Source organism: Lasioglossum baleicum, chromosome 14 (genome assembly GCF_051020765.1).
Source record: "Lasioglossum baleicum chromosome 14, iyLasBale1, whole genome shotgun sequence".
NCBI lineage: Eukaryota > Metazoa > Arthropoda > Insecta > Hymenoptera > Halictidae > Lasioglossum > Lasioglossum baleicum.
In genome coordinates, this window is record NC_134942.1 from 2,886,856 (window position 1) to 2,908,347 (window position 21,492).

General features: G+C 42.4%; 1 protein-coding gene across 16 annotated transcripts in view; it reads left to right on the forward strand.

Annotated features, from left to right (window-relative positions):
- LOC143215783 (venom dipeptidyl peptidase 4) overlaps positions 1 to 21,492 on the forward strand; it is a 357,851-nt gene that overhangs the window by 89,553 nt on the left and 246,806 nt on the right. For all 16 annotated transcript variants that reach the window (XM_076438232.1, XM_076438220.1, XM_076438224.1 and 13 more), the window contains 2 exons: positions 7,487 to 7,581; positions 8,244 to 8,318. In XM_076438232.1, the coding sequence (XP_076294347.1) occupies positions 7,487 to 7,581; positions 8,244 to 8,318 (170 nt within the window). The remainder of the gene's footprint in view (positions 1 to 7,486; positions 7,582 to 8,243; positions 8,319 to 21,492) is intronic.

Genomic DNA, 21,492 nt, shown 5'->3' on the forward strand with positions numbered 1-21,492 from the left:
AGGAGAATCGTTACAGAATTTTTTGGTGCACGTTGAGGAAACATTAAAAAACTTGCAAGGACTTGGAGGTCGCAGTTATGCAGGCGACGACGTCGGAAATAAGGTTGCAAAATTAGGGTTATGGTAACCGCTGCTTTCCCTGCAAACGATTCGACGCCAGTGTAAACACCGAGCGCTCGGACCTGGCGATTGTTTCCGCGAAAAAAGATTCTTTCGCGAATCGACCATCGTTCCCCGAAGGTTAATTAACTCGCACGCGCGGTATTTGAAGTTCTTTTGTAGTACCGTTGTATTTGCGCCGAAGTCCCGGGGATACGGAAAACATAGTGCAGGAGTTGTTTGAATTTTTAATCGCGGCTCGATTTTCGTTCCCGATTATTGCACAGCCGCGAGCGACTGTGTTTGTTCAATTCGGAAAAATGGCTGAAAGGTTCTGCATGGTATATGAGTATTGGTTAATTCTTTAGAAATTGTGCTGGAATACAATCTGTATTGAAACGCCATTTCGCGAAAGCTGAAAAGCTTGTAATTCTTCGAGGAAGTAGATTTTGCTGAATGATTAACGTTTTCATATGAATTTTGTACTTTCAACGTTCGAGCATTTATTTATTCGTGGTCCATAAGGATTCAGAAACAATGTAACACCTGTGCAACAAAAGCTAGATGTAAAAACGTGTTTGTATCAGAAAAATTAGTATTTGAATTAAATGTGAAAATATCGTGTAAAAGTATTATGAAAAAGTGAAGCGAATTAAATTGAATATTCGTTTTTGATCTTTTTACAGATTTTTGTCTCTCTCTCTCGTCCCAAAAAGGTTCATTTATTCTCTAAAATTGAACAGATTCGCTGACAACGTTCCCTAAAAACATAAATAAATATTCTCCATTATACAGCATAATCACAGCTCATTGCTCATTAAAATTCATGGAAGTTTTTGTTATGAATATGATCATTATTGTAACAACAGATTTTATGAATTTTAATATATTCACGATAACTCTGCTTATCGATCTCCGCGGCTGTCCCTCGGCGCGGCTTATTTGCATTTTTATGCAAACAAGTACGAAAATATTTTTCCCCGGATTTCGTTCGAATTATAAATTTCTGTAAAGTGACCTAATTATACGAAAATCTCTGCGAAATGCCGGACGCGTTTGTTTCCAGTATTTCAGACAACCGAGATATGGGCACAAAAGAGGTGAATGTAGTCTTTTGTGACCGACTGTGTGGCCAGGGACGCGATTGTTACAGTGAGAATGAGGCGATGAAGTGGATTTTTTAGTTCATTGATTGAGGAAAAGTAGCACAAGCGTGGGACGTCGGGAAACTCGTACCACTGTGGGTTTTTCTTTTTTAGAAAAAGCTGAGATAATTAGAGGGAATAACGATGTGTAACCAGTATTTATCAACAGAAAAAATGGCGCACCGTCCAACACGCGATAATTTGCATGGATGTTTGGAGGCATACAGATTTCTCTATTAAAGCTTCACCGTGGCTGCGGTTTTCGCGAATTAAAGAATTTTTTAATTGTACCGCTCTGCGCCCCTCAATTATATTTAAGCACAATACCGCCATGTGGATTTTCATTTGTCCGACGAATAATAGGCTTCGCGCTTTCCCTGAAGAAGATACGAGTTTAAATCACGATTATACACTTTTTAAACGCCGAAGTACTTTCGACTGCTTTTGCCCCGCGGAATATAGTGTTCAAATTCGCGAAATAACACAGGGTGCATAAAAAGTAATGGTCCTCTGTCTTAGGGGTGACTCTACACCACATTTCCGTCATTTTGACGTATAAGTTCATTTCGATCGCTTGTTTATCCTTGTTTGTAACCGATACGATTGTAGTCGATGAAATACTTGTTATTCTATGACTTCCTTTCATTTTGGTTATAACAGATCCCTGGTTTAAATTGAATATTGGGGACTCGCGAGTATTGGACAACAAAAATTCTAATATTCCCTGTGCTCTCATGTTCCACAAATTGGTCCATAAGAATCCACATTTGCATAAACATCTGCAGTCTAATAATCGTTTCTCTGCGGATGTTTATGCGGTCGAAACGTGTCCAAATATGCCAGGAATATGCAGACAATATGCTAAAATTATGCGGAATGCGTATCGCACATGTTTTACACGTTCACGAAATATATCTGTTATTTTATCTTTGTCATTATGACAATGGTATTTCCAAGATTTTCCGCGTTGTAATATTGATTTCAGCAATCTAATTGGTAGAACGATATCGGTCCACGTTGCTCTGTCGGAATATACATTTCAATTTATCCGAATAACGAGAACATTTTCGGTATTTCTTCGCGAACCCAGGGAATTTCGCAAATTTCTATTATTGGTAGGCTTTCTGTTCATAACGCGATTAAATTCCCCTTGTGTTTTCGCATTGATCATTGTAAGTCACTGTGCTGTCCAACATTTCGGTTGTCGTGGAAACTGGGTCGTTGCGAAAATGCTAAAAAGGCGACCGACGAAATAAAAAAACAATAGTATAATTATTCTCATTGGTCGGGGTGTTCAGCCAACGGTTTTCTAGTGTGACAGTAAAAAATTGAGACACGGTTTTGGACAGCGGTGAAAAATGTTGCCAAGAGGATAAATGTACTTTTGAATTTTCAAGAGTGTGTTGTGCATTTTAAAATTATTGCAAGCACAAATTCTCCGATTTTTACATTTTTAAAAAATTGTCTATTGTCCGTCTACCGAACGGTGCCAGACATGGTTTATATATTTATTAATAACTCCCAGAATTGTTTATAAAATGTCTTACAAAAATTTGTGATATTACTTCAAATATGCGTGCATGTGTGTGAAAAATTTCAGCTCACTAGGTTCAGTCCTTTTCTTGTAATTTATTCCTTAATATCAGAGTTGGGCAAAAATCAACTAATAGTCTATTTAGTCTAGAATCGATTAATTCGAATTTATAGAAGTTCTAATAAATATAGAATTACAAAAGTAATGTTAACTTCCATGTACACGGTCACGAGAAGCAAATATTACACATTTTAATCGAGCTGTTACATTTTTCAAGTTGAGAATTCAAGGGTCGCGACATTCTCCAATTTTCCATTCGAGCCCGTGTCGTGTATTTTTGCGAGTGAATTTGATCGAACAAATGTTTGCGCTAAATATTACGATTGAAATGGATATCTGGCGAGGGCTCAACTCATGGACAATTAATCACGGTAAAATAGTATGTCGGTCTGAACGAGTCAACGACAAGGTGTCACTCGAGCGATTTTACCGTGATTTTACTGTGTACTCGAAACGGTACTGGCGTATTATCGGACACTGAACGCGATGACGTATCTTCGACCTGTGTGTTTGGAAATTATGCTTTGTAATGACGCGTGCGTGCACGTCGATAGATCCGGTGCTCCGTGAAATCTGACGCGATCGCGCAACGGATCACTATTGAAACGGATGAAAGAGGTTATGCGAAACTCAAATAGAACGTGGACTGTGAGATACTGTCGCGGTTGGTCGTCTAGACACGATTCTCGAAGACGACTTTTGTCCACGGAGGAATTCTATGAAAAGAATAATTTCTTGCCGGGTCATGTTTCCATGTTTCAGTCAAGGTCGCTCACATTTTTTTATCAATAGAATGTAAATGTTTCGCTGTATTGCATTTTGTAGTAGATGAAACAGTACGTTTGACTACATTTACTCTTAAATAGCCATATCTGAGGGAGGTGTTACACCGTATGAATTCTACAAATTTAGCTTTAGAAAGTACATTTAATTATTTATGGATTGTGACCTCCGAATGGCTTTGAACACCAACAATGGCAATTTTCTCTTAAATCACAATTTCAGAGGAAGTTGTTACACCGCATGAATTCTACAGATTTAGCTTTAGAAAGTACATTTAATTATTTATGGATTGTGACCTCCAGATGACCTGGAACACCAACATAAACAGTTTTATCTCAAGTAACATTTTCAGAAGAAGTTGTTACACCGTATAAATTCTAGTAGTTTAGCTTCAAAAAGTACATTTTACTATGACTGGATTATAATTTTGAACACCAGTAACGCCAATTTTCCCTTAAATCGCAATTTCAGAAGAAGCCGTTACACCGCACAAATTCTAAGAATTTTTTCTTCCGTGTGTTGAATGATACTGCTATTGTATTCGACCAATTTTAAGATTGGAGAATTCCCGGTAAACAATTGCGTTAATATTGTAGTACATGCTGTTTTCCATCAACGAGTAAAACGGTGTAGCAGATACGCATTTGAGAGATATGTATCTTGGTGTGGCAAGGGGTTGATCATTAGCCAATCTGCACGAATTAAGATGGCGTCCGCGGTGCATCCGGGATTCCGCAGCTGCACTCGATATCCGGCGAGCAGACGAGCAGACTCGGGCTGAATAAACGTCGATCGTCGGCGAACGCCCCGCGGTTATTTTTCCAAGTGCTTCCCCGTCGGGTTATTGCGTCACGCGACGTGACATAAACTATGACGCGTCCGTACCGCCGGATCAGAGGAGCTTTTAATATCCGGTCAGGACCGAGGAATAGGCGGAATCAGACCGATGACAGCGCGACCGGCAAACGCCAACATTCCGAAATTGTGGGTAACGGGCCAAGCCTGGGCTCGTCTAACCGGAACTACAAAGTTCGAACCGGTTTTGCCATCGGCGAACGACGTGCTTCGATCGGTGACAAGATGGCGTCACGAAAAATAGAACGATCCGATGACACTCTTTAAAATAACGCTCGGACATTTTATCGAGGCCAAAGTGAGCCCGTGTAGTTGGCGCTCTACCATTGCTGATTTTTAGTTCCGACATTTTATTCCACGCCGGGATTTATGCTGGAAATAATAGTGACTAAGTGGTCCTGCATGGATGTGGTTTAAACATTATCCTGGCTCGCATGACATTTTTTACTTTATTGTTTTAAGGGTCGTGCGGTGTTTATGTAACGCGAGGATTTGTTGTCTCTTGAAATAGGACGGAAATGAATTAGGGAGCTGTGATTGTTGTTTGAGTGTCGCGCATGATGGTGAGTCGAGTTTATTTTAAAGCTTATTCATATAGCTGATGAGATGAACGCTACGTTTACGATTCTACTGGCAGGAGTTCGGATATTCGAGGTGATAAATAATAATCTGAACTGCGTCGTGTTTGGTGCCGTTTCAATCAGAAAAATGTCACGAAAAATGTCTCGGAAATTGATATTGTTTCTCCATAGAACCTTTTAACCCCCCCATTCACCCCTATAGAGTTTTATTTTAATTGTATGTCATGTCGCCATCTTAGATTTAAAAACCCGTTTTCACCCCCTTGGGGGTTGGATTTCGAAATATCCTTTCTTATTCCTTGTATAGATCATAAAGGAAACCTCTGTGCAAAATTTCAGCTTCTAGGTCCAAGGGTTTAGCTTGGGCGTTGATGAGTCAGTGAGTCAGGACTTTCTTTTTCATCCGGAGAGTTCTATGATTTTGAAAGTTTACGTTTTTTGACTAGCCGTGTCCAGACATCGAATGCTGGTGCAAAGTAACGGGTTTCCAGGCGCGTCGCGGCCGCCACCTTAATTCCAGCAGATCGGTCGCGCAAACGGGTAATGATTAAAGACGGATTATTGCGGTTCGATCCCGGCAGAACTTTGTCAGTGTTGGTTAATTAAGAGCAGAAGTTCGGATTAAACGGATTAATGGCGTCGAAGCGAGCCGGATCAGGTAATGGCGGAGCGCAGGTTGATGGCTACAGGTACACTGGATAGCTTTGCTAACCATTCCCTATCGAACTTGGGAATTGTAGCTTCCGGTATAGTGAATGAGTGAATCGAGATTGGAACAGATAGATAGGGGAAGCGTTGATGGAGCAATTATTCTTCGGGAGATTCTATTCCGAAGATTTGCCTTCGAGGACACGTTCGCTCGAGACAATTTTGAACTGTGTCTTTAGGAACTTTTGGATGATAGCAGGAGAAGATTATCTAAGGAGGTATTGTGGGTATTGCGAAGATTCGTTGTTAAAGAGATTGTACTTCAAAAGTAGAAGTTTTTCATGAATTTTTTAATGCACAGTATTTTTGCTTTCAAGTGGTCCTCTCTGTTTTCAATTGATAGTCAACTGAAGGAGAATTTTATACAACATGTTGTACAGCAACATTGTTTAGTAGTAATTTCGAAATTTCGTTTTAAGTTGAGTTTTGTTTGTGGCTGACTGCTGAAGGAGATTTTTTCAAATAATGTACTACACTCTGTTTCCGAGTGGCATTTTGTTCAAACTTTGACGCTTGGTTTAAAATAGCGCGCTGTTGATAAATTCGTTCTCCCGAAATTATTGTGCAATGATACCGGTGTATTAGTGGCCGTATCCGGCGTATTACATCCGGATTTAACTGAGATTTAACAAGCTCAACCCTTCGCGTTGCCATTTATCCAGTGACTCTGCGGAATACGTGAGACTATTCGAATTTATATTCACTGTCAGAGAGAACAAATGTGTACATTGTAATTTGCTGCACCGTAGAAACATGCGTCATGAAACAATCGAGGAAAATAGCGGTGTGCTCTAACCGAAAAGTTTTATGCACGTGGCTGTGTACCTCCGTGTCTTGATCTAGATCAAGCCTGGTGTGTTAGACGCACTAAAACTTAAAATCTCTGGATTCATAAAACAGAGTCGTAAAACAGGTTCAGTCGCGTTACTGACTATTTCAGCTGACCTATTTCAGTCATGATCCAATTCTCCCCCCCCCCAGTCATGTCCTCAATTTAACAAGATTCAAAAAGAAACTCCGTGATTAGGGTACCCGTGCTTTAATGAGGCCTAATTCATAAAAATCAGATTCAATAAGCGATCTATTTTAGACGAAAATTAGAATCAACAAAATTTCACGATCTTGATTTCACAAAATTTATAAAGGAATTCTGCACTGTTATTGTCTCACTATTGGATCTGACAATTCCCCTAAACGTTAGTTGATCATAAACTTAAATATACGTAGCGAGAATGGGACCTAACTCAACGATGAAACATATTCAATGAACTTATAATTACACAAAATGTAACTAAACAGAATTGCAAAATTTACAACCAACTCAGCAGAGTTATAATCTGACTAATCAGCCTAATAGTTCCCCTAGATTTTATGGTGCCCAACACAGTCATAAACTTAAGTACACCCAGCTCCACCTAATTCAATCATGAACCAGATTAGACTTTCGACAAAATCTAGAATTAACAAAATGCAGTACAGACTTAAATTAACCAGAACTTACCTTGTATCTCAGACTTAGCGTGCACCAGCGTTCGGAGTCTCTGCGAGGCTTAATCCGATTAATTACAGTTATTACATCAACATAGATGGTATCTATTTCCGTTGTAAGCAGTAAACTGGATCTCAGACTTCCCTCGAAACATTTGTTACCGAGTAACAATTTTATTACAGTGCCTGCTCTCTTCCGGATTGTAGAAAAATACGTTATCTCTCTGTTCCAGGAAACGAGATACTGTACCGCGATGAGGCCGGAAATCTCGTGATCTACAACGTCACGTCGAAAGAGCCGAGGATAATCCTAAACGCCAGTAACCCGGTAAGCGTAGCCGCTTGTTTTTTCAAACAATTTCTCCGTTTACTCATCCTCTGAAATATGCAACATCCCCAGCACCAATGATTTTATTAAACAAAAATTTAAACGTCGATTCACCTGTTTTCCATTATCAGTGACTTTTACATTCCGTTTGTTTTACAATCGCTTCGTTCGAAAATACAACTTTCGACGTTACCACGAGGCAAAAACAAATATGCACAATTACAAATAAATACGAAAAACGTGTACGCATCGTAAATACATAAACGCAAGACCCATATTACATATTTGCATGTTTATTGTAGCGTTTAAAAATGCAAACGATACACTAAAATATTTATCGAAACAAGTATTCAGATAAATTGCGTGGAACAATTAAATAAAGGAATAATCCGATGGAGTTTCGTCGCTCAGAATTTTTTGTGGACAATCGAAATAGTCCACGAAGTTTTATCTAACTACTTAATGGTGCTTTTGATAATGTTCGTAAAAAAGATATTTTGTTAAAAGAAGTGTTAAAAGATCTATTAAAAAATCCATGGTGTTCCGAAAATTAGCGAGGAATTTCCTGTTAGGTGAATAACGTCAAAGATTATCAATGAGATCGAAGATTGCTGTCATTGGAAGGATCCAATTAATTTTCGTGACCCATGTTCGTTTTGCAGGCGCTTTCATCGAGCTTCGACCATCAAATCTCGGCCGACGGGAAGTATCTTCTGCTGGCCATCGATTACCAGAAGGTAACGTACCATTTACACGTCACAGTTCACGGTTACGATCCCCTAACTTTTGTCATCGGCCCCCGGAATAGTTCCCCGCCCCGCCCCCCCCCCCCATGAACCCCTGCGCCGACGGCACGCAGAAACGAAAATTTCGCTGTCACGTAGCCAGAACGGCGAATAAATTTTCTGCGGACTGCCCATGGAATTATCCCCCGTGATAAATTCCGATCAATAATCGCACCTGCACCCGTCCAACCCCCGCGGGGCTCGTAAAAGGAAGCGGATAACAATCGTAGGTGAAACGTGTGCGAATCCCGCGACATTGCGAACAGTTGTGCAATAATTAACTCGCGGACAAAAAACCATGAACCGGTCCCATTGCTCCGTTAGAGAAGTCCTGCTTTTTGTTTAATTTTTATTCGCGATTTTTACATCGACTTCTCCTTCTGAGGAAATTGAGTTTCGAGCTGTCTGACCGTGGCTGACTGTTTCTACTCGTGGCTGTTCTTCGACTAATTTTTGAGTTCCTAAGACTGTCGATTGAGGATAGTTCATTTCTCATTTTTAGTCACTATCGATTGATCACAACGATGTTCATTTGTAAATATGTTTCTTCTATCGATCGTATTCGCTGATAATAAATTTTTAAATGTTTTCGGCGCAACGGTTCGATCGTTTATTACGAATTATAAATCGTAATTATTTATAATTGGTAATAAACGATCGAACCGTTGCGCCGAAAACATTTAAAGATGTCCATTTATTTACGTTTTTGTCATTTTTTATTGTTTTATAATTGTATTTATTGGATGATAAATGGCTTCGTTCTCGTTCCTGTTTATTTGTGCCTGTATTATAGCACCGCATTCAATTCTTGCAACAAATGTATAGTATCGATATATAATATGTAATATATATAATATGTATAAACTATTAATAGTAATAATAGTATCGCAACGAATCAGTACAATCGACTTTTACAAATAGTCTGTCGAAGACCCCCGAATTCATGAGATAAAATTTCTGCGGTATAACGAAATCCGTAAATAAAGAAACAAAGTCGTGAGAAACAATACTGGTATCATAGAAAACGAGCATCGGGGAAGCACATTAAGCAAGATATACACGTGACATTAATTTTGAAATAGAAATAGTTCCACTCGCAGCAAGAATGGAACGACCATATACTCCGTTTTATATTTAAGTAGAATGGGTCTGCACTGGTCAGGCGCGAACAGTTTTCAGTTGCACGCTCGTTGGAAAAACTTCGAAACCCCCGGTTTTCTCTTGAACGAAACATAAAAAATTCAGTTTCATAATTTCACTTTATTTCTCCGAGCACTGTCGTCCGTTCTCCGCGATCTACCGAGATCTACGAGATCGATGCGAAAGGATGAAAGTATCTTTCTCGGATCTTTCTCGCGCGATTATACCAACGTTGAAAATTATATCGGCGAAGTAAACGTGGCCGCAGCACGAGTGTTCTTCTGTGCGAGTAGATTGTGAGGGCGTATCGAGCGTATCCCGTTGGCCTAGTTCGCCGATACCGAGAAAAAGCGGTAGAAATCGAGGGGTTCAAATTTTTCGAACGACTCGCTGCCAGTCGAGCGGCTCCACATATATTTTCAGAAGCTGGAATTTGCTGCGGGAATATCTTCCCGAGAGGGTTCGTAACGCACGGCGCAGCGCGGCGCCGCGTGGCGACAAAGCAATCATGATGAATCTGTGTCGCTACGCTTCGCGCTATCTGCTCGTCAGAATTTTTATTGCGATAACGTTCTCCGTCTTCCCGAGCAATTATTTCGATTCGAATTGCACTGTGGAATTATCAGGTCACCATTCGAACCTCACTGTTTGAGCCTTTCAATTTGTATTCTGAGTATTGGGAAAGCCAGGGATCGATCATGACAGATACAGACAGTTTTAAGCCTGTTACAAGTTTAGTCTCAGAACACTAATGACTAGACAGCGGATTTTATGCATTTATAACAAAAAGGGGTGCGTACAATTTAAAACAGTGGACATATTTAAAAGATTTAACGCCACCAGTGTATTAGATTCACCTTGATAAGAGAATTAAAAGAAGAAATAAATTTTTATTTGACTCCCGTGTCTCTCTTGCAATCAATGCAAACATTTTTTATTTTGCATAAAGATCCGCAGTCTACTGATGACCTAATTGTCGAGCCTCTTTGATGCTTTCTAGGAGAAGTCCAAGTTTTAGAGACAATGTCGCAGTGTGAGATTTTGAGCACCGTCTATGGGTTATCTCGTGTACGAACACCTCGAAATAATAGCTTTCGAGCCTTTCAATTTGTATGCTGAAAATTGGGAAAGCCAGGGATCGATCGTGACAGATACAGTCACTTTTGAGCCTGAAAATTCTTTGATCCCGAAACGTTTGAGTCTCGAGTCCATATTCGTTAGCCATTTAGATAAAACATTTTTCGGCTTTATGTGGCCTCTCTATTTTCGAGCCCCAGCAGATATTACGTCCCCATTTAAATCCCACATTTTTCGTAATTCGGAGACGCAGTGAATCGGAGCTGTCCGAGTCTTTGCGGAACGTTTTCCTTTGATCTGGAGTTTCGCGTGGCACGGGCAGCAACGTTGTCCAGCTCTCGCATGGCAACGTTTCCCGGCCGAATAATAAAGGTATTTGTCAAGAGCAGAGGCTTCCTGTCCAGCGAATCCATTAACACTTGCTTGGGACAGTCAGGCATCTCTAATCGGGTCATACGCACGATATTCTTGGAACACGTGTTCCACCCTAATTCCAGCTGCAGAATCCTAAACAACGGAGTGCGTGGAGCAGGAGATACACGTTAAATACCATATAATACCTGACATGCATGGCGTCTGCGTGCAGGTCGAAGCTGCTGCCGCTTGGACTGACTGCCTCAGCTTCCAAACGGCTCCTCGCCATTCAGCACCACGCATAATCGACCAACGGGCTGGCGGGGGGGGGGGGGGCTACCACCAAGCATGCTGCTCGCCCCAATTGCATATATTATGGTCACTGTGTATCTCGGATCTCTTCTACGCTGCTCGGGCTCGAGTCTAACAATTCGTCTCCACCTCTTATCTGCGAACCACAGCGTCTGCTACCCACCTCTCGATCGGTAGCTCGGTTTCCTCTATTCAATTTTCTTTCCGGAATTCCGGCGGCATTGACCCTCGACCAGCTGACGCTGGATCGCTTCTATTCCCTCGCACATAATCTACGGGAAGCTTTCCCATGTTTTCTGGAAACCGGGCTCTCGTTGCCTCGTAGCTTTACCGGTCTCGTTGCGTTCCCGAGCTTTTTCTGTGCTTTTGTCATGGAGAACGCTGCCTGAATCCTATTTCTATCATTTTCTGGCACGCTGTCGGTAAGATAAAAATATTACGTCTTGTCGGATTGGAGGTGTTTTGGAGCATGCTATTTTATTTGATTTTATTTCAGCAATACCTTTCTGCGATTTTAGAGGCTTTTTCGTAAACGTTGGTTATTTCGAAAATTACTGTTGTTCTCAGAAGAATAGTACACATGTGTGAAATTTTTTAAATGTTGTTCACAGTGTCTGAAAACGTTGTTCTAACAGCCTGAAGTAAAACTGATGTGTAGCCGGTCTTCGCAGATTTATTTTTCTATTTTCTATTTTATTTCACCCCTCTATTCCAGTCTCTTTTATTTATTCGCCCTGGCAGGACTACGTTGACATTCAATTCGGAACACTGCCGGCTTCCGAGTGTTTACTTACAGAACACCCTGTACGTAGCCCCGTGAGCCAACATCTCGCGTGTTTAGACCAGCCGTGTTCCATCTCCGTGTGTAATACAGCATTCACTGTAGCCGCGTTTCGTATTCAAATTCGGAATCCAATAGGTTTATTTTAGAATCTCGTTGCGCTTGTTCCATCCCCTTCCTACCGCGATCCCAACCCTCGCCCACACCCACGGCCCCGGTTGGTTCCTCCTCGTTTTGTCGTCAGCCGCGGATTCTCTGTCAGCGCCCCTTCGTCCACCGTTCTTCTTTTCCTGTTTGTCTGGAATCCACTGGCGCTCGGTTTTCCTACTTTGCGCTCTGGCTACGTTTTTGCGACCGGTGCTCTAGATTTGGCGACTTGTAAAACTCGCCACCTCGAGGATACGGCTCCGACGGGAAACAATTAATTCGGTCCTGATAAATTGGCAGAATAATGCTCCTTCAACTGGAATTAGTTCATTTTGATCTTCCTAGGCTAACTGGCGTTGCTGCTCAGCACTGTTTAATATTTCTTTCTAGGTTAACTGAAATTGCTACCTCATACCGTTTCAAATTACTCACAGATTCACCGAGGGCTGTCTAGACTTAGTTAGGCCTCTCTTCAGGGCCAGTCAGCCCTGCTTAGGGTCATTTAAGTTGCTCTGGACTTGCTCAGGATTATTTAGTCCTGATCAGAAACATTTAGGTCCACTTTGGCCCACTTAGAATTCCTTCAAACCCACTTGAACTCATTTAGGACCGCATAGTACCATTCAGCATCACTTCAGACACTCTAGACCTATCTAGAGTTACATAGGCCTGATTAGAAACACTTGGGTCCACTTTGGCTGACATAGAAATCCTTAAAATCTTGTTAGACACGTCCAGGACCACATAGTGCCACACAGGAGGCTTTAAGCTCCTTTAGGCTTGTTTAGGATCGTATAGACTTGATTTAAACCATTTATAGTGCCCTGGAACTCTTTTAAATCTTCTTAGACACGTTCAGAACCACGTAGTGCAATTCGGGATCATTTAAGCTCCCTTAAACCTGCTCACGTCCACTTACAAGTATTCTAGGCTACTCAGAGCTACGGCACGCTAGACTATTCACGCTACGATCGTCTTGTCAGCTCCAAGGGACAGGATTTTCGAAAGAAAACAAATATGTTAAGTCGACGACTCAACGTTCTCTGGTCTCGGTCCCTCCACTTACCGGGAGCACCCTTGTGTTCAGCCGGAATGCACGCGACTTAGAAAACCTCTGACCTCGGCTCTCGGTTCGTTGAACAAGTTGGACCCACCCTTTTCGGGAAACCGCTCACTTGGCCGACCCTCCAGGCTTCCGTGTAATCTGGAGTGTCGCTACCAACGGAGGTCGTATGGAGGCGGAGCTGCCAACATAAGCTGGATCCTCCAGCTGGACGGTCCTTTTGACGATTATTAGTTTGCGACAGCAGACCTCCGATTCACCTGCCCTATCAAAGCTGGTGCGTTCCGGAAGAATGACACTGGAATTGACAATGACTGCCGCTGTGAGCTGACCACCTGGTCGTGAATACCTATGAACCAGTTAGGTCAACCCTAAAACCTTTCGAGAGATTGTCAATCTTCCTTGATTTGTCAATTCAGTGACTTGCAAGTATTTTTTTGATTTCTTGTGGCCCAAGAAAGGTTTAATAATCCTCAGAGATAATAGAAATGAAATTTCCTTCCATAGGAAATTTGTTTTAATGTTGTCGAAGATTATCGAACTAGTTATGTTAATTTTTGGGTCCAGACTGCATCGGAGCATGGGTTTTGAATTTTTCAGTCACTCAGTGTAAAAGATAACTCTTCGATTCTTCTCAATTTCGAAGAAGTTAGGAAAGATGTAGTTATAACCTCGAGTTTAAGGACCACTTCTACCCCCTCAATATACCAATAAAAAGAAGTTCCGAGATACTATGAAAAATATAGCTCCAACCCCCATCTTCAGGGATCATTTTCACACCTTCGAAGTATACGATTGTCTATAAAAGATACGTTACTCGAGACTCCATAAAGAAAATTTCCGAGACATTAGGAAAGAACGTACCTCTAAGCCCAACTTCAAACATAATTTTTTATCCCTTCACCAAGCCAATAAAAAAAAGTATCCGGAACGTTACGAAAAATACAGTCTCACTCAACGTTCATAAACACCCCATAAAAATGTATATCTGTCCCTAAAAAAATCTTGCTCTATCAAACATCACTCTCTGAACTACCAAGTCAAAATGACTTGAAATTATAAAAAGCTTTCGCGTGAAATTTTGCTAATAAACTTCCTCGCTTAATAATAAATCCGATCTCGACGTCGCTACAAGGTGGTACATGTCAATCTCATTCAGTGCTCGGCAGTTCTGTCATCAAACGTAATCAAATTCCACAAATCGAGACCTCTAACTCGCTACGAGCACGATCAAGCTAGCTCTCACGCTCGTCACACCCCCATAAACACTTCGCTAGTCGACACGATTCCGACAGCAGTCGCCGTAATGATTAGAAAACAGCCATAATTCCGGTCTAGCAAAGTGATCGTGAAAATCTCGCCGTCGTCGCTGCCGAATTTAGAGGATCTACGAGGATCTACGGGTCGTTGGAAATTCGTGGGATCGTAAAAGACGAGTGAAATCGCTCCTCCGACAACGGGGATCGTTTCACCCTGGGGGCGATTGCCGGTCATCATTTGCCGACCGATTTTTGCGTGGCCGTCGCGATGACTAGTCGCGTCGAACGGCGCCGGCAGTTTTATCGGCGTCGAGCGAGGTGAATAAATAACGTCGGCGATCGGCGCCGCGACGCTGATGACGACCGCCGGCATTAAATCTTCATGGTCCACGCTCGAAAACCCGGGGACACGGTGTTTTATCGCCAGCCCGACACTCGCGTCAACTGCCTTGTACTCCGGCTAGATGGGGATCTTTAGAAAGGCTCGCGATGCTATGTGCCGTCCTCTAGCTCTCGAGATGTTATCAACATCGTTGATCGCAACCAACGCCGACAACACGCGGCGAGCAACCCTTCCGACCAGCAAGACTGTGTTTCTACGGCTATTAAGTCGTACACGATAACAGCGCTGAGCTGATGAAGCCGTGATCGATGTCCTCAGTGGTAGGCTACGCAGCCTGGACTTCTTGTTCCCTCATCAACGCTAATAACGAGTGTTGATACATGTTACTGTGAGGACTGTCTCTTTGCGAACCCATCTAAAAGACGGAATTCATTTTTGCTTTTGCTTTGAATGGCCCAAAGTGACAGTGCTGATGAATGTCTGAGTGCTAGGCTACCTTGACAACTTGCCAAAAAATTTCTTCTGTTCTGCTTAATAAAAAATTATGCAGAAATTCTTGAACGTTCTACTCAATGACGCGCACGACTGTGAACCGTTGCCGAATTTTTGATTTGCAAGTTAGACTTCAACATATTTTCTTTTTGTTATTTTTAACGATTATGAAGTTGATAAATTTTGAAATGTTTTCGGCGCAACTAATTATACAGCAACTTTGCTAATTGTCAAACAAATATATTCGTAAGTATATTCGTAAGAGTGCCTCCATAATGGGACCACCTCGTTAAAATGTCAAATCCTGGTTTTGTAAGTTGTACAATTTTGTTGAATGAATCCTAGACACGAAAAATGTTGTTCGACAACGGTAGAACAAAGACAACATTGCTGCCGCTCTGAAGAGTTTGATTTCAGTAGGAGCGCTGCCTGAGAGTGGTGTTTGGCGTGTTTAAAGAGGACACAGCGTTCGACTATCGGGAATTTTTCATTCCTGCGGTATCGACAGTGTTTTTGTTGTAAATAGACTAACAGCTGTTGTCACCGCGTGAAAGCTTACAGAGAGAGACCCATATCGGCCGGTATCTCGCTGGGTTTTTATCTTTCGCATTCGCGCCGGTTTGATCGGCGTCGCGTCGGGATGAATATTTTAAACGCGGCGGCGCCATTTATTCGACAAAAAGCGCGTGTGATGTATTCTTTAAATATTATGGAACCACGGGCCGATAACCACCTCCGGCTGCATCGTCGCGATATTTTGACGTTTATCGCCGATTTTGTAGAAACTAACAGCCCGTCAATCGGAACAAACTATTACCCGACTAAAAATCATAAATCACTCTTGCCGAGTATCGAATTCCTCGGTCACGGGGGAATGATAACCGGGAAGTCTGCTGAGCTGTTCGAAAATTTGATCGGTCTTTTCACCGAAAAATTTCCATTCGCCTGCAACATTTTATGGAATTAATTCTTGGAAAATTCGGCGCGCTCGGACCGCTACAATATTCGTTGTCCATATTGGAACACGCGCTCCGAGTGGAAAGCATAAACAGGAGACGATAACGATTTACTATCCTGCGAACAACATTTTTACACAGCCATAAATCTACTCGTGCGTTTTTGTGGCCCTATGAATTATGCATAAAACTCAACGTTGTACGTTGTGCTACGACGCCGCTGGCATTAACGCAAAAGTAAATTACAGTCCGTAGTCATTTTTACACAAACTGTAAAAAGTCGCTCGTAATCAAACCGCGGCCGTAATTAATCTCGAAGCTGTGTTTCGAAGTTAGGAAAATCGTGTCGGGAGTCTTTAACACGTTTTCTCGCAACGTCATGTGCGTAGTTTGCATACAGAAAGTCAACTCCCGGAGAATTAATGACCCTTATTTGTTGCATTTTTTGAATATTTCATAAGGAGAACGCGCGAAGCCAAAAGAGTGTTTGTTATTCTCGCGTCCACACGAGTTCCACGAATCCCGAGCATTTTATTCGACAAAACAAAGGGCCGCAAAGTTAAAATTCATCGCGGCCGCGGCTACTCTTTCAACCTTCCAGCACCTTGTAAATCTCAAGCAAGTTCTACACTCTCTGCAACGCCAACTAAAATCCTTAAATTTTATGAATGCGACAAGATAATTCAAAAATGTTCAAGTCTCTTGAAACACCATACTGTGTTTCTGCATGGAAAAACTCAGATGTCCGAACAATGGGAGCGCTAACGACGACAAACAAAAAAGATTGTATCACTCCATCTGTATCATATTATCCCGGGTTGGCTGGGTGCCGTGAACACCGAAACACGATCGCGAATTCATTTCACCGGAAACACGATACAAAGTTCCGCGGAACGTTAGGTCTCACCTACGCGACTCGTCCGCGGCAGCCTCCATTATTTAGTCCCGTTGCGACGTGACTGTAAAGCATTTACCTGGCGCGCACTCGGTGGCAGCGTCGTCGGAAAGAGGCAGAGAATGATTGTCGACGCGCGAAAGTATAACAAGTCCGACGTTAACGAGCAGAGATCGCGACGCGGCCGATTTTCCACGCTGGGTGTGCTCAGCTTTTTCCCCGGTATGTTCTCCCTATGCTACTTCCTTCGCGCGCCCATTCATTCGCCCGGTCGTTCACCCGAATCCCCCTTCTGTTTATTTAATCTCTCTAAATTTTATTCGCCTATGTTCATTCATACTTATACTTGATTGGTTACTCGCATCTCTGTTCCATCGGTCGTTGATTTACTCAATCTTTCATCTACTCACTCACTGGTTCGTTCATCCAGTGACTCGCGTACTCAGTGTTTCACTCACCGTCTCGATTAAATACTCTCTCATCTCTCTCGAGATTACTCATACCGACGACTACTCATAACCTCAACTTCACATACCCCCGACTGCTCATATCCCCGACTACTCGTATCCCTAACTACTCATTTCCCCCAATTCTCACCCCCAATTTACATACCTCCCACTAGTCATTCCCCCGAATTTTCATACCCCCTACTACTCATACCTCCAACTACTCATTTCCTCCAATTCTAAAACCCCCAACTACTCATACCCCCAATTACTCACACCCCCAAGTCCCATACCCCAACTCCTCAAGCTTCCAACTAGTGTCCCCGACTACTCACTCTCTCGTCCCAGCCACTCACTGACTCACTCTCCCACATTACTCCAACAACACCCATCACTACTCCATTGACCTCCTCTCTTTCACTGTTCCGTTCACTCATTTCCCCGCACTGCCGCAGACAGCCCTCACTCGCGGCACTTCATTAAAGTCAGCAGAGCGGCGGACGTTCGTCGGAAGATAAAACTCGAGGGAAAGAGTATACGGATGGTAACGTACACATTATACGAGGCATGACACGGTGCCGGCGTAAGCGGGTCGCGTACTCTAATGGTGCGCGGGAACCGGCAGCTCATAACACAGCAGCGAAACCCTTTCGCACGGTTTTCCACGGTTTTGCACGGTCTCCTTTCTGGCCCATCGCCGACCATCCGCCACGCTTCTCGCGATGGAAAATTCCAATAATCAGCAAATTCTGAACTACCCGCACGCGTGTACACACGTGCGCGACCGGAAATTCGTTAGACGGCTATTGTCGCGTTTAGCCGGCCGCCAATTAGTATTATTCCTCGTTGGCTCGTACCCACGCCATGGCAACCCGTTATATTTATTTTATCGGTGTTCGAGCGACGCTTCCGTTCGGATTCCCCTGATTACTCGGTGACTTCTTGTTTGTCGGCCGCTGATCGGTTCATTTGCATTTAGCTTCACCCTTTTACATCCACCCATACAATCGTGCACTTCGCTGTCGCCCGATGCACGGCGGTTGCGTTCGACTCGCTTCCGTTGCGACGATTCGGCAGACGTTTTTTGCGCGACGTATTATGCTCTCCTTTTTAAAGAAATAGGGAATGCTCGATGACGAATATCATCAGTTGGTGGACTCGGATTATGAAAAGCTCTTCGGGTATACATCAGCTCTTGTGGAATTGGTAAGAACTACGTACTTTTTTAATTGCGACAGGTTGAGATTAAACGGTGGAACAGCTTTTTAAAGGTTCATCCCTTAAAAAGGAAATCCTTTGGTTGCAAAGGATAAGGAACATACTTTTAGGACAGGCTATTGAAAGGGATCAAGTGAAATGAAAAAGTTCTTCGTACGTTACTTTAATCCTGAAAGGGTGTTCCTCGAAAAATTCTCGAAGTCAACGTAAAAATAATATTACGTTTTACAACGTTTGTGCACGTTATGCAATTCATGAAAATCCACGATCTACTTCTATGTTTGTGAGATCAATTGCGTAATTCGGAAGATCAACGACGAGATCATAAATTATAGTGAAAGCACTGCTTCAACAGGCTGAGTGTCGACACTTAATCTCTCACGTTTCTCCAGGATTATTCTTTCCGCAGTTCATTTTCGCGCGGACTCTCGCTGAGGGGTGAATTGATCCGACAAATAGAGACGTCCTAATTATTGTTACAACTTCTTCGGCTCCCGAGCTTTATTACCGCCGCGAGTATGATCTGATTTATAGTCTTGATCATCGGCCGAGCTTCCCTTTACTTATTTCATCCGGAGTAACCCGCGAGCAATAATAACATTTGTCATTAATTACACGCGTTAATTACTGCGCGGTACGGCATTAATCATAATGATTAATTGCGCGGTGGCGATGCCGAGCCCGCCACCGTCAGACAAACGCCACGCTCCATTTTCCTATTAACGAAAAACTGAACCCGGGGTTAGAAAGGTTATGGAATCCCTGCCCCTCAACTATCCAGAGGAAACTGGGATTTCTGCACAACGTGAAATCCATAAATGTCATAAATGAACATCCTGTAACCGGCATCTTCGAATTCTGCTGTTCAATGCACCAGTAAACTGTGGAATAGTGTATTTATTAAAAAGTGTTTATATTCATGCCCAACCTCTTCGTAATTTGGATTAAGATATGCAAGTGAATTTTTAATCTTTGCAATCCACTAAGTATGTGTAATAATTTTATTTTTATTTGTATTGGACCAGAGTGTATCCTCATAAATTGATAATCATGTCTGATATTGCCGATATTGATTGAAAGGTGCACTTTTAATGTACGATAGAATCGGGAGAAAAAATCAGAGAATAATTTCTGAGAAGGCATTGTGTAGGGGAGACGTTCTTTTGTAAGATCACATTGACACGATTCTGGAAAAAATTTTCTAACAGAGCTTTTTAATAAATTATGGTATATTATCTTGCATCGATCTTTATGAGTTATCTCAATTCATCGATATTAATATATAGACTGCGGATTTTATGCACTTATGACAAAAATGAGGAGGTGTAATTTAAAATAGCAAAAATATTAGGAAAATTTAGACACACATACCATTATATTATTTTCAACCGAGTAAACATGATAGGGAAGAAAATAAATTTCTATTTCACTCCAGTTTGTTGCAATTCAGGTAAGAAATTTTTATTTTGCATAAATTTCCGCAGTCTATTAATATATTAATACTGAAATCAACTATTTAGATTACAGTGTAAGGTGTAGACTTCATCAAGTACCTACAATTGTCATTTAAATTCGCGTTTAACTTACAAATTGTGTTATTCAACACTTAAAAGGAAATAATAGAAAAATAATAAAAAGGTTTATCAATATCGACATCAACTACATTAGACCGTAAGGTGTAGACTCTATTATGAAGACTTGAAAAACGTCACTGATCGTTCCCATGAATAAAACAGACTAAACTGCCGTTCAACTTACAAATGGCGCCATTCAACACATAAACAGAAATAATAGAAAAATAATGAAAATTGAGAGGATCCCCCGAGCCGCATAATTACCTTCCGCCAGTCCCTGTCTTTCGTCGCAACTTGACGAAAGAAAATCCTGAAGGGACCAGTGCGGAAATCGACAGGCAATAATTTATGTATAGAGTTGGCAGTCGTCGATTCGCCGCACACAGTCGGTTCCTAAATGACGATTCCCGGGCGGATGGTGGGTGGATCGAGGCACTCGAAGGCTATAGGAAAAAGTCACTTTCCCAGTCGGTCTGGCTCATGCATAGAAAGCGAAGTCGTTTGTTCATCGGGCGCATTAGCATCCGGCCAGCTGAGAACCGTTGCTTGCGAGGATCCTAGTCCCGTTTCCGAGGCGTTTCAACGCCAGCTGCTTGCTATTGGAAACCAACGGGGGACGATGGCCGCCGGTTCTCAGGATCATGCGGTAATATCGTAAATACAGCCCTTAAAATTCCTTTAACTAATACCGCTGCCGCAACTGCGGGCCCCACGGTCGCCGCTTCTTTTAATTTTCACGGCGGTTGGCCGGCCCGCAGCATCCGGGGGGGACGGGAACACGCGAAAAGTTCGTCGACGCCGGTCGCTATCGTAAATACGGAAGTTTAAAACGCCTGGAAATTATTCGCGCACCCGACCAGACCCGGGAAATAAAAGGGAATATCGGGCACGGGCCTGGAGTTGAAGAGGCAAGCTGGCGAATGCTGGCGCAAAGAGCCAGTCTCCGAGTATGCTCTCTGTTAGAGAAATGAAGGGACTTTTCAAGCAGGACGATGCACGGTGTCACTCATTTTTCGTGGCCAGAATCGAATTATTAAAGTTTCATATTTGGGAAAAATAGTTTGTACAC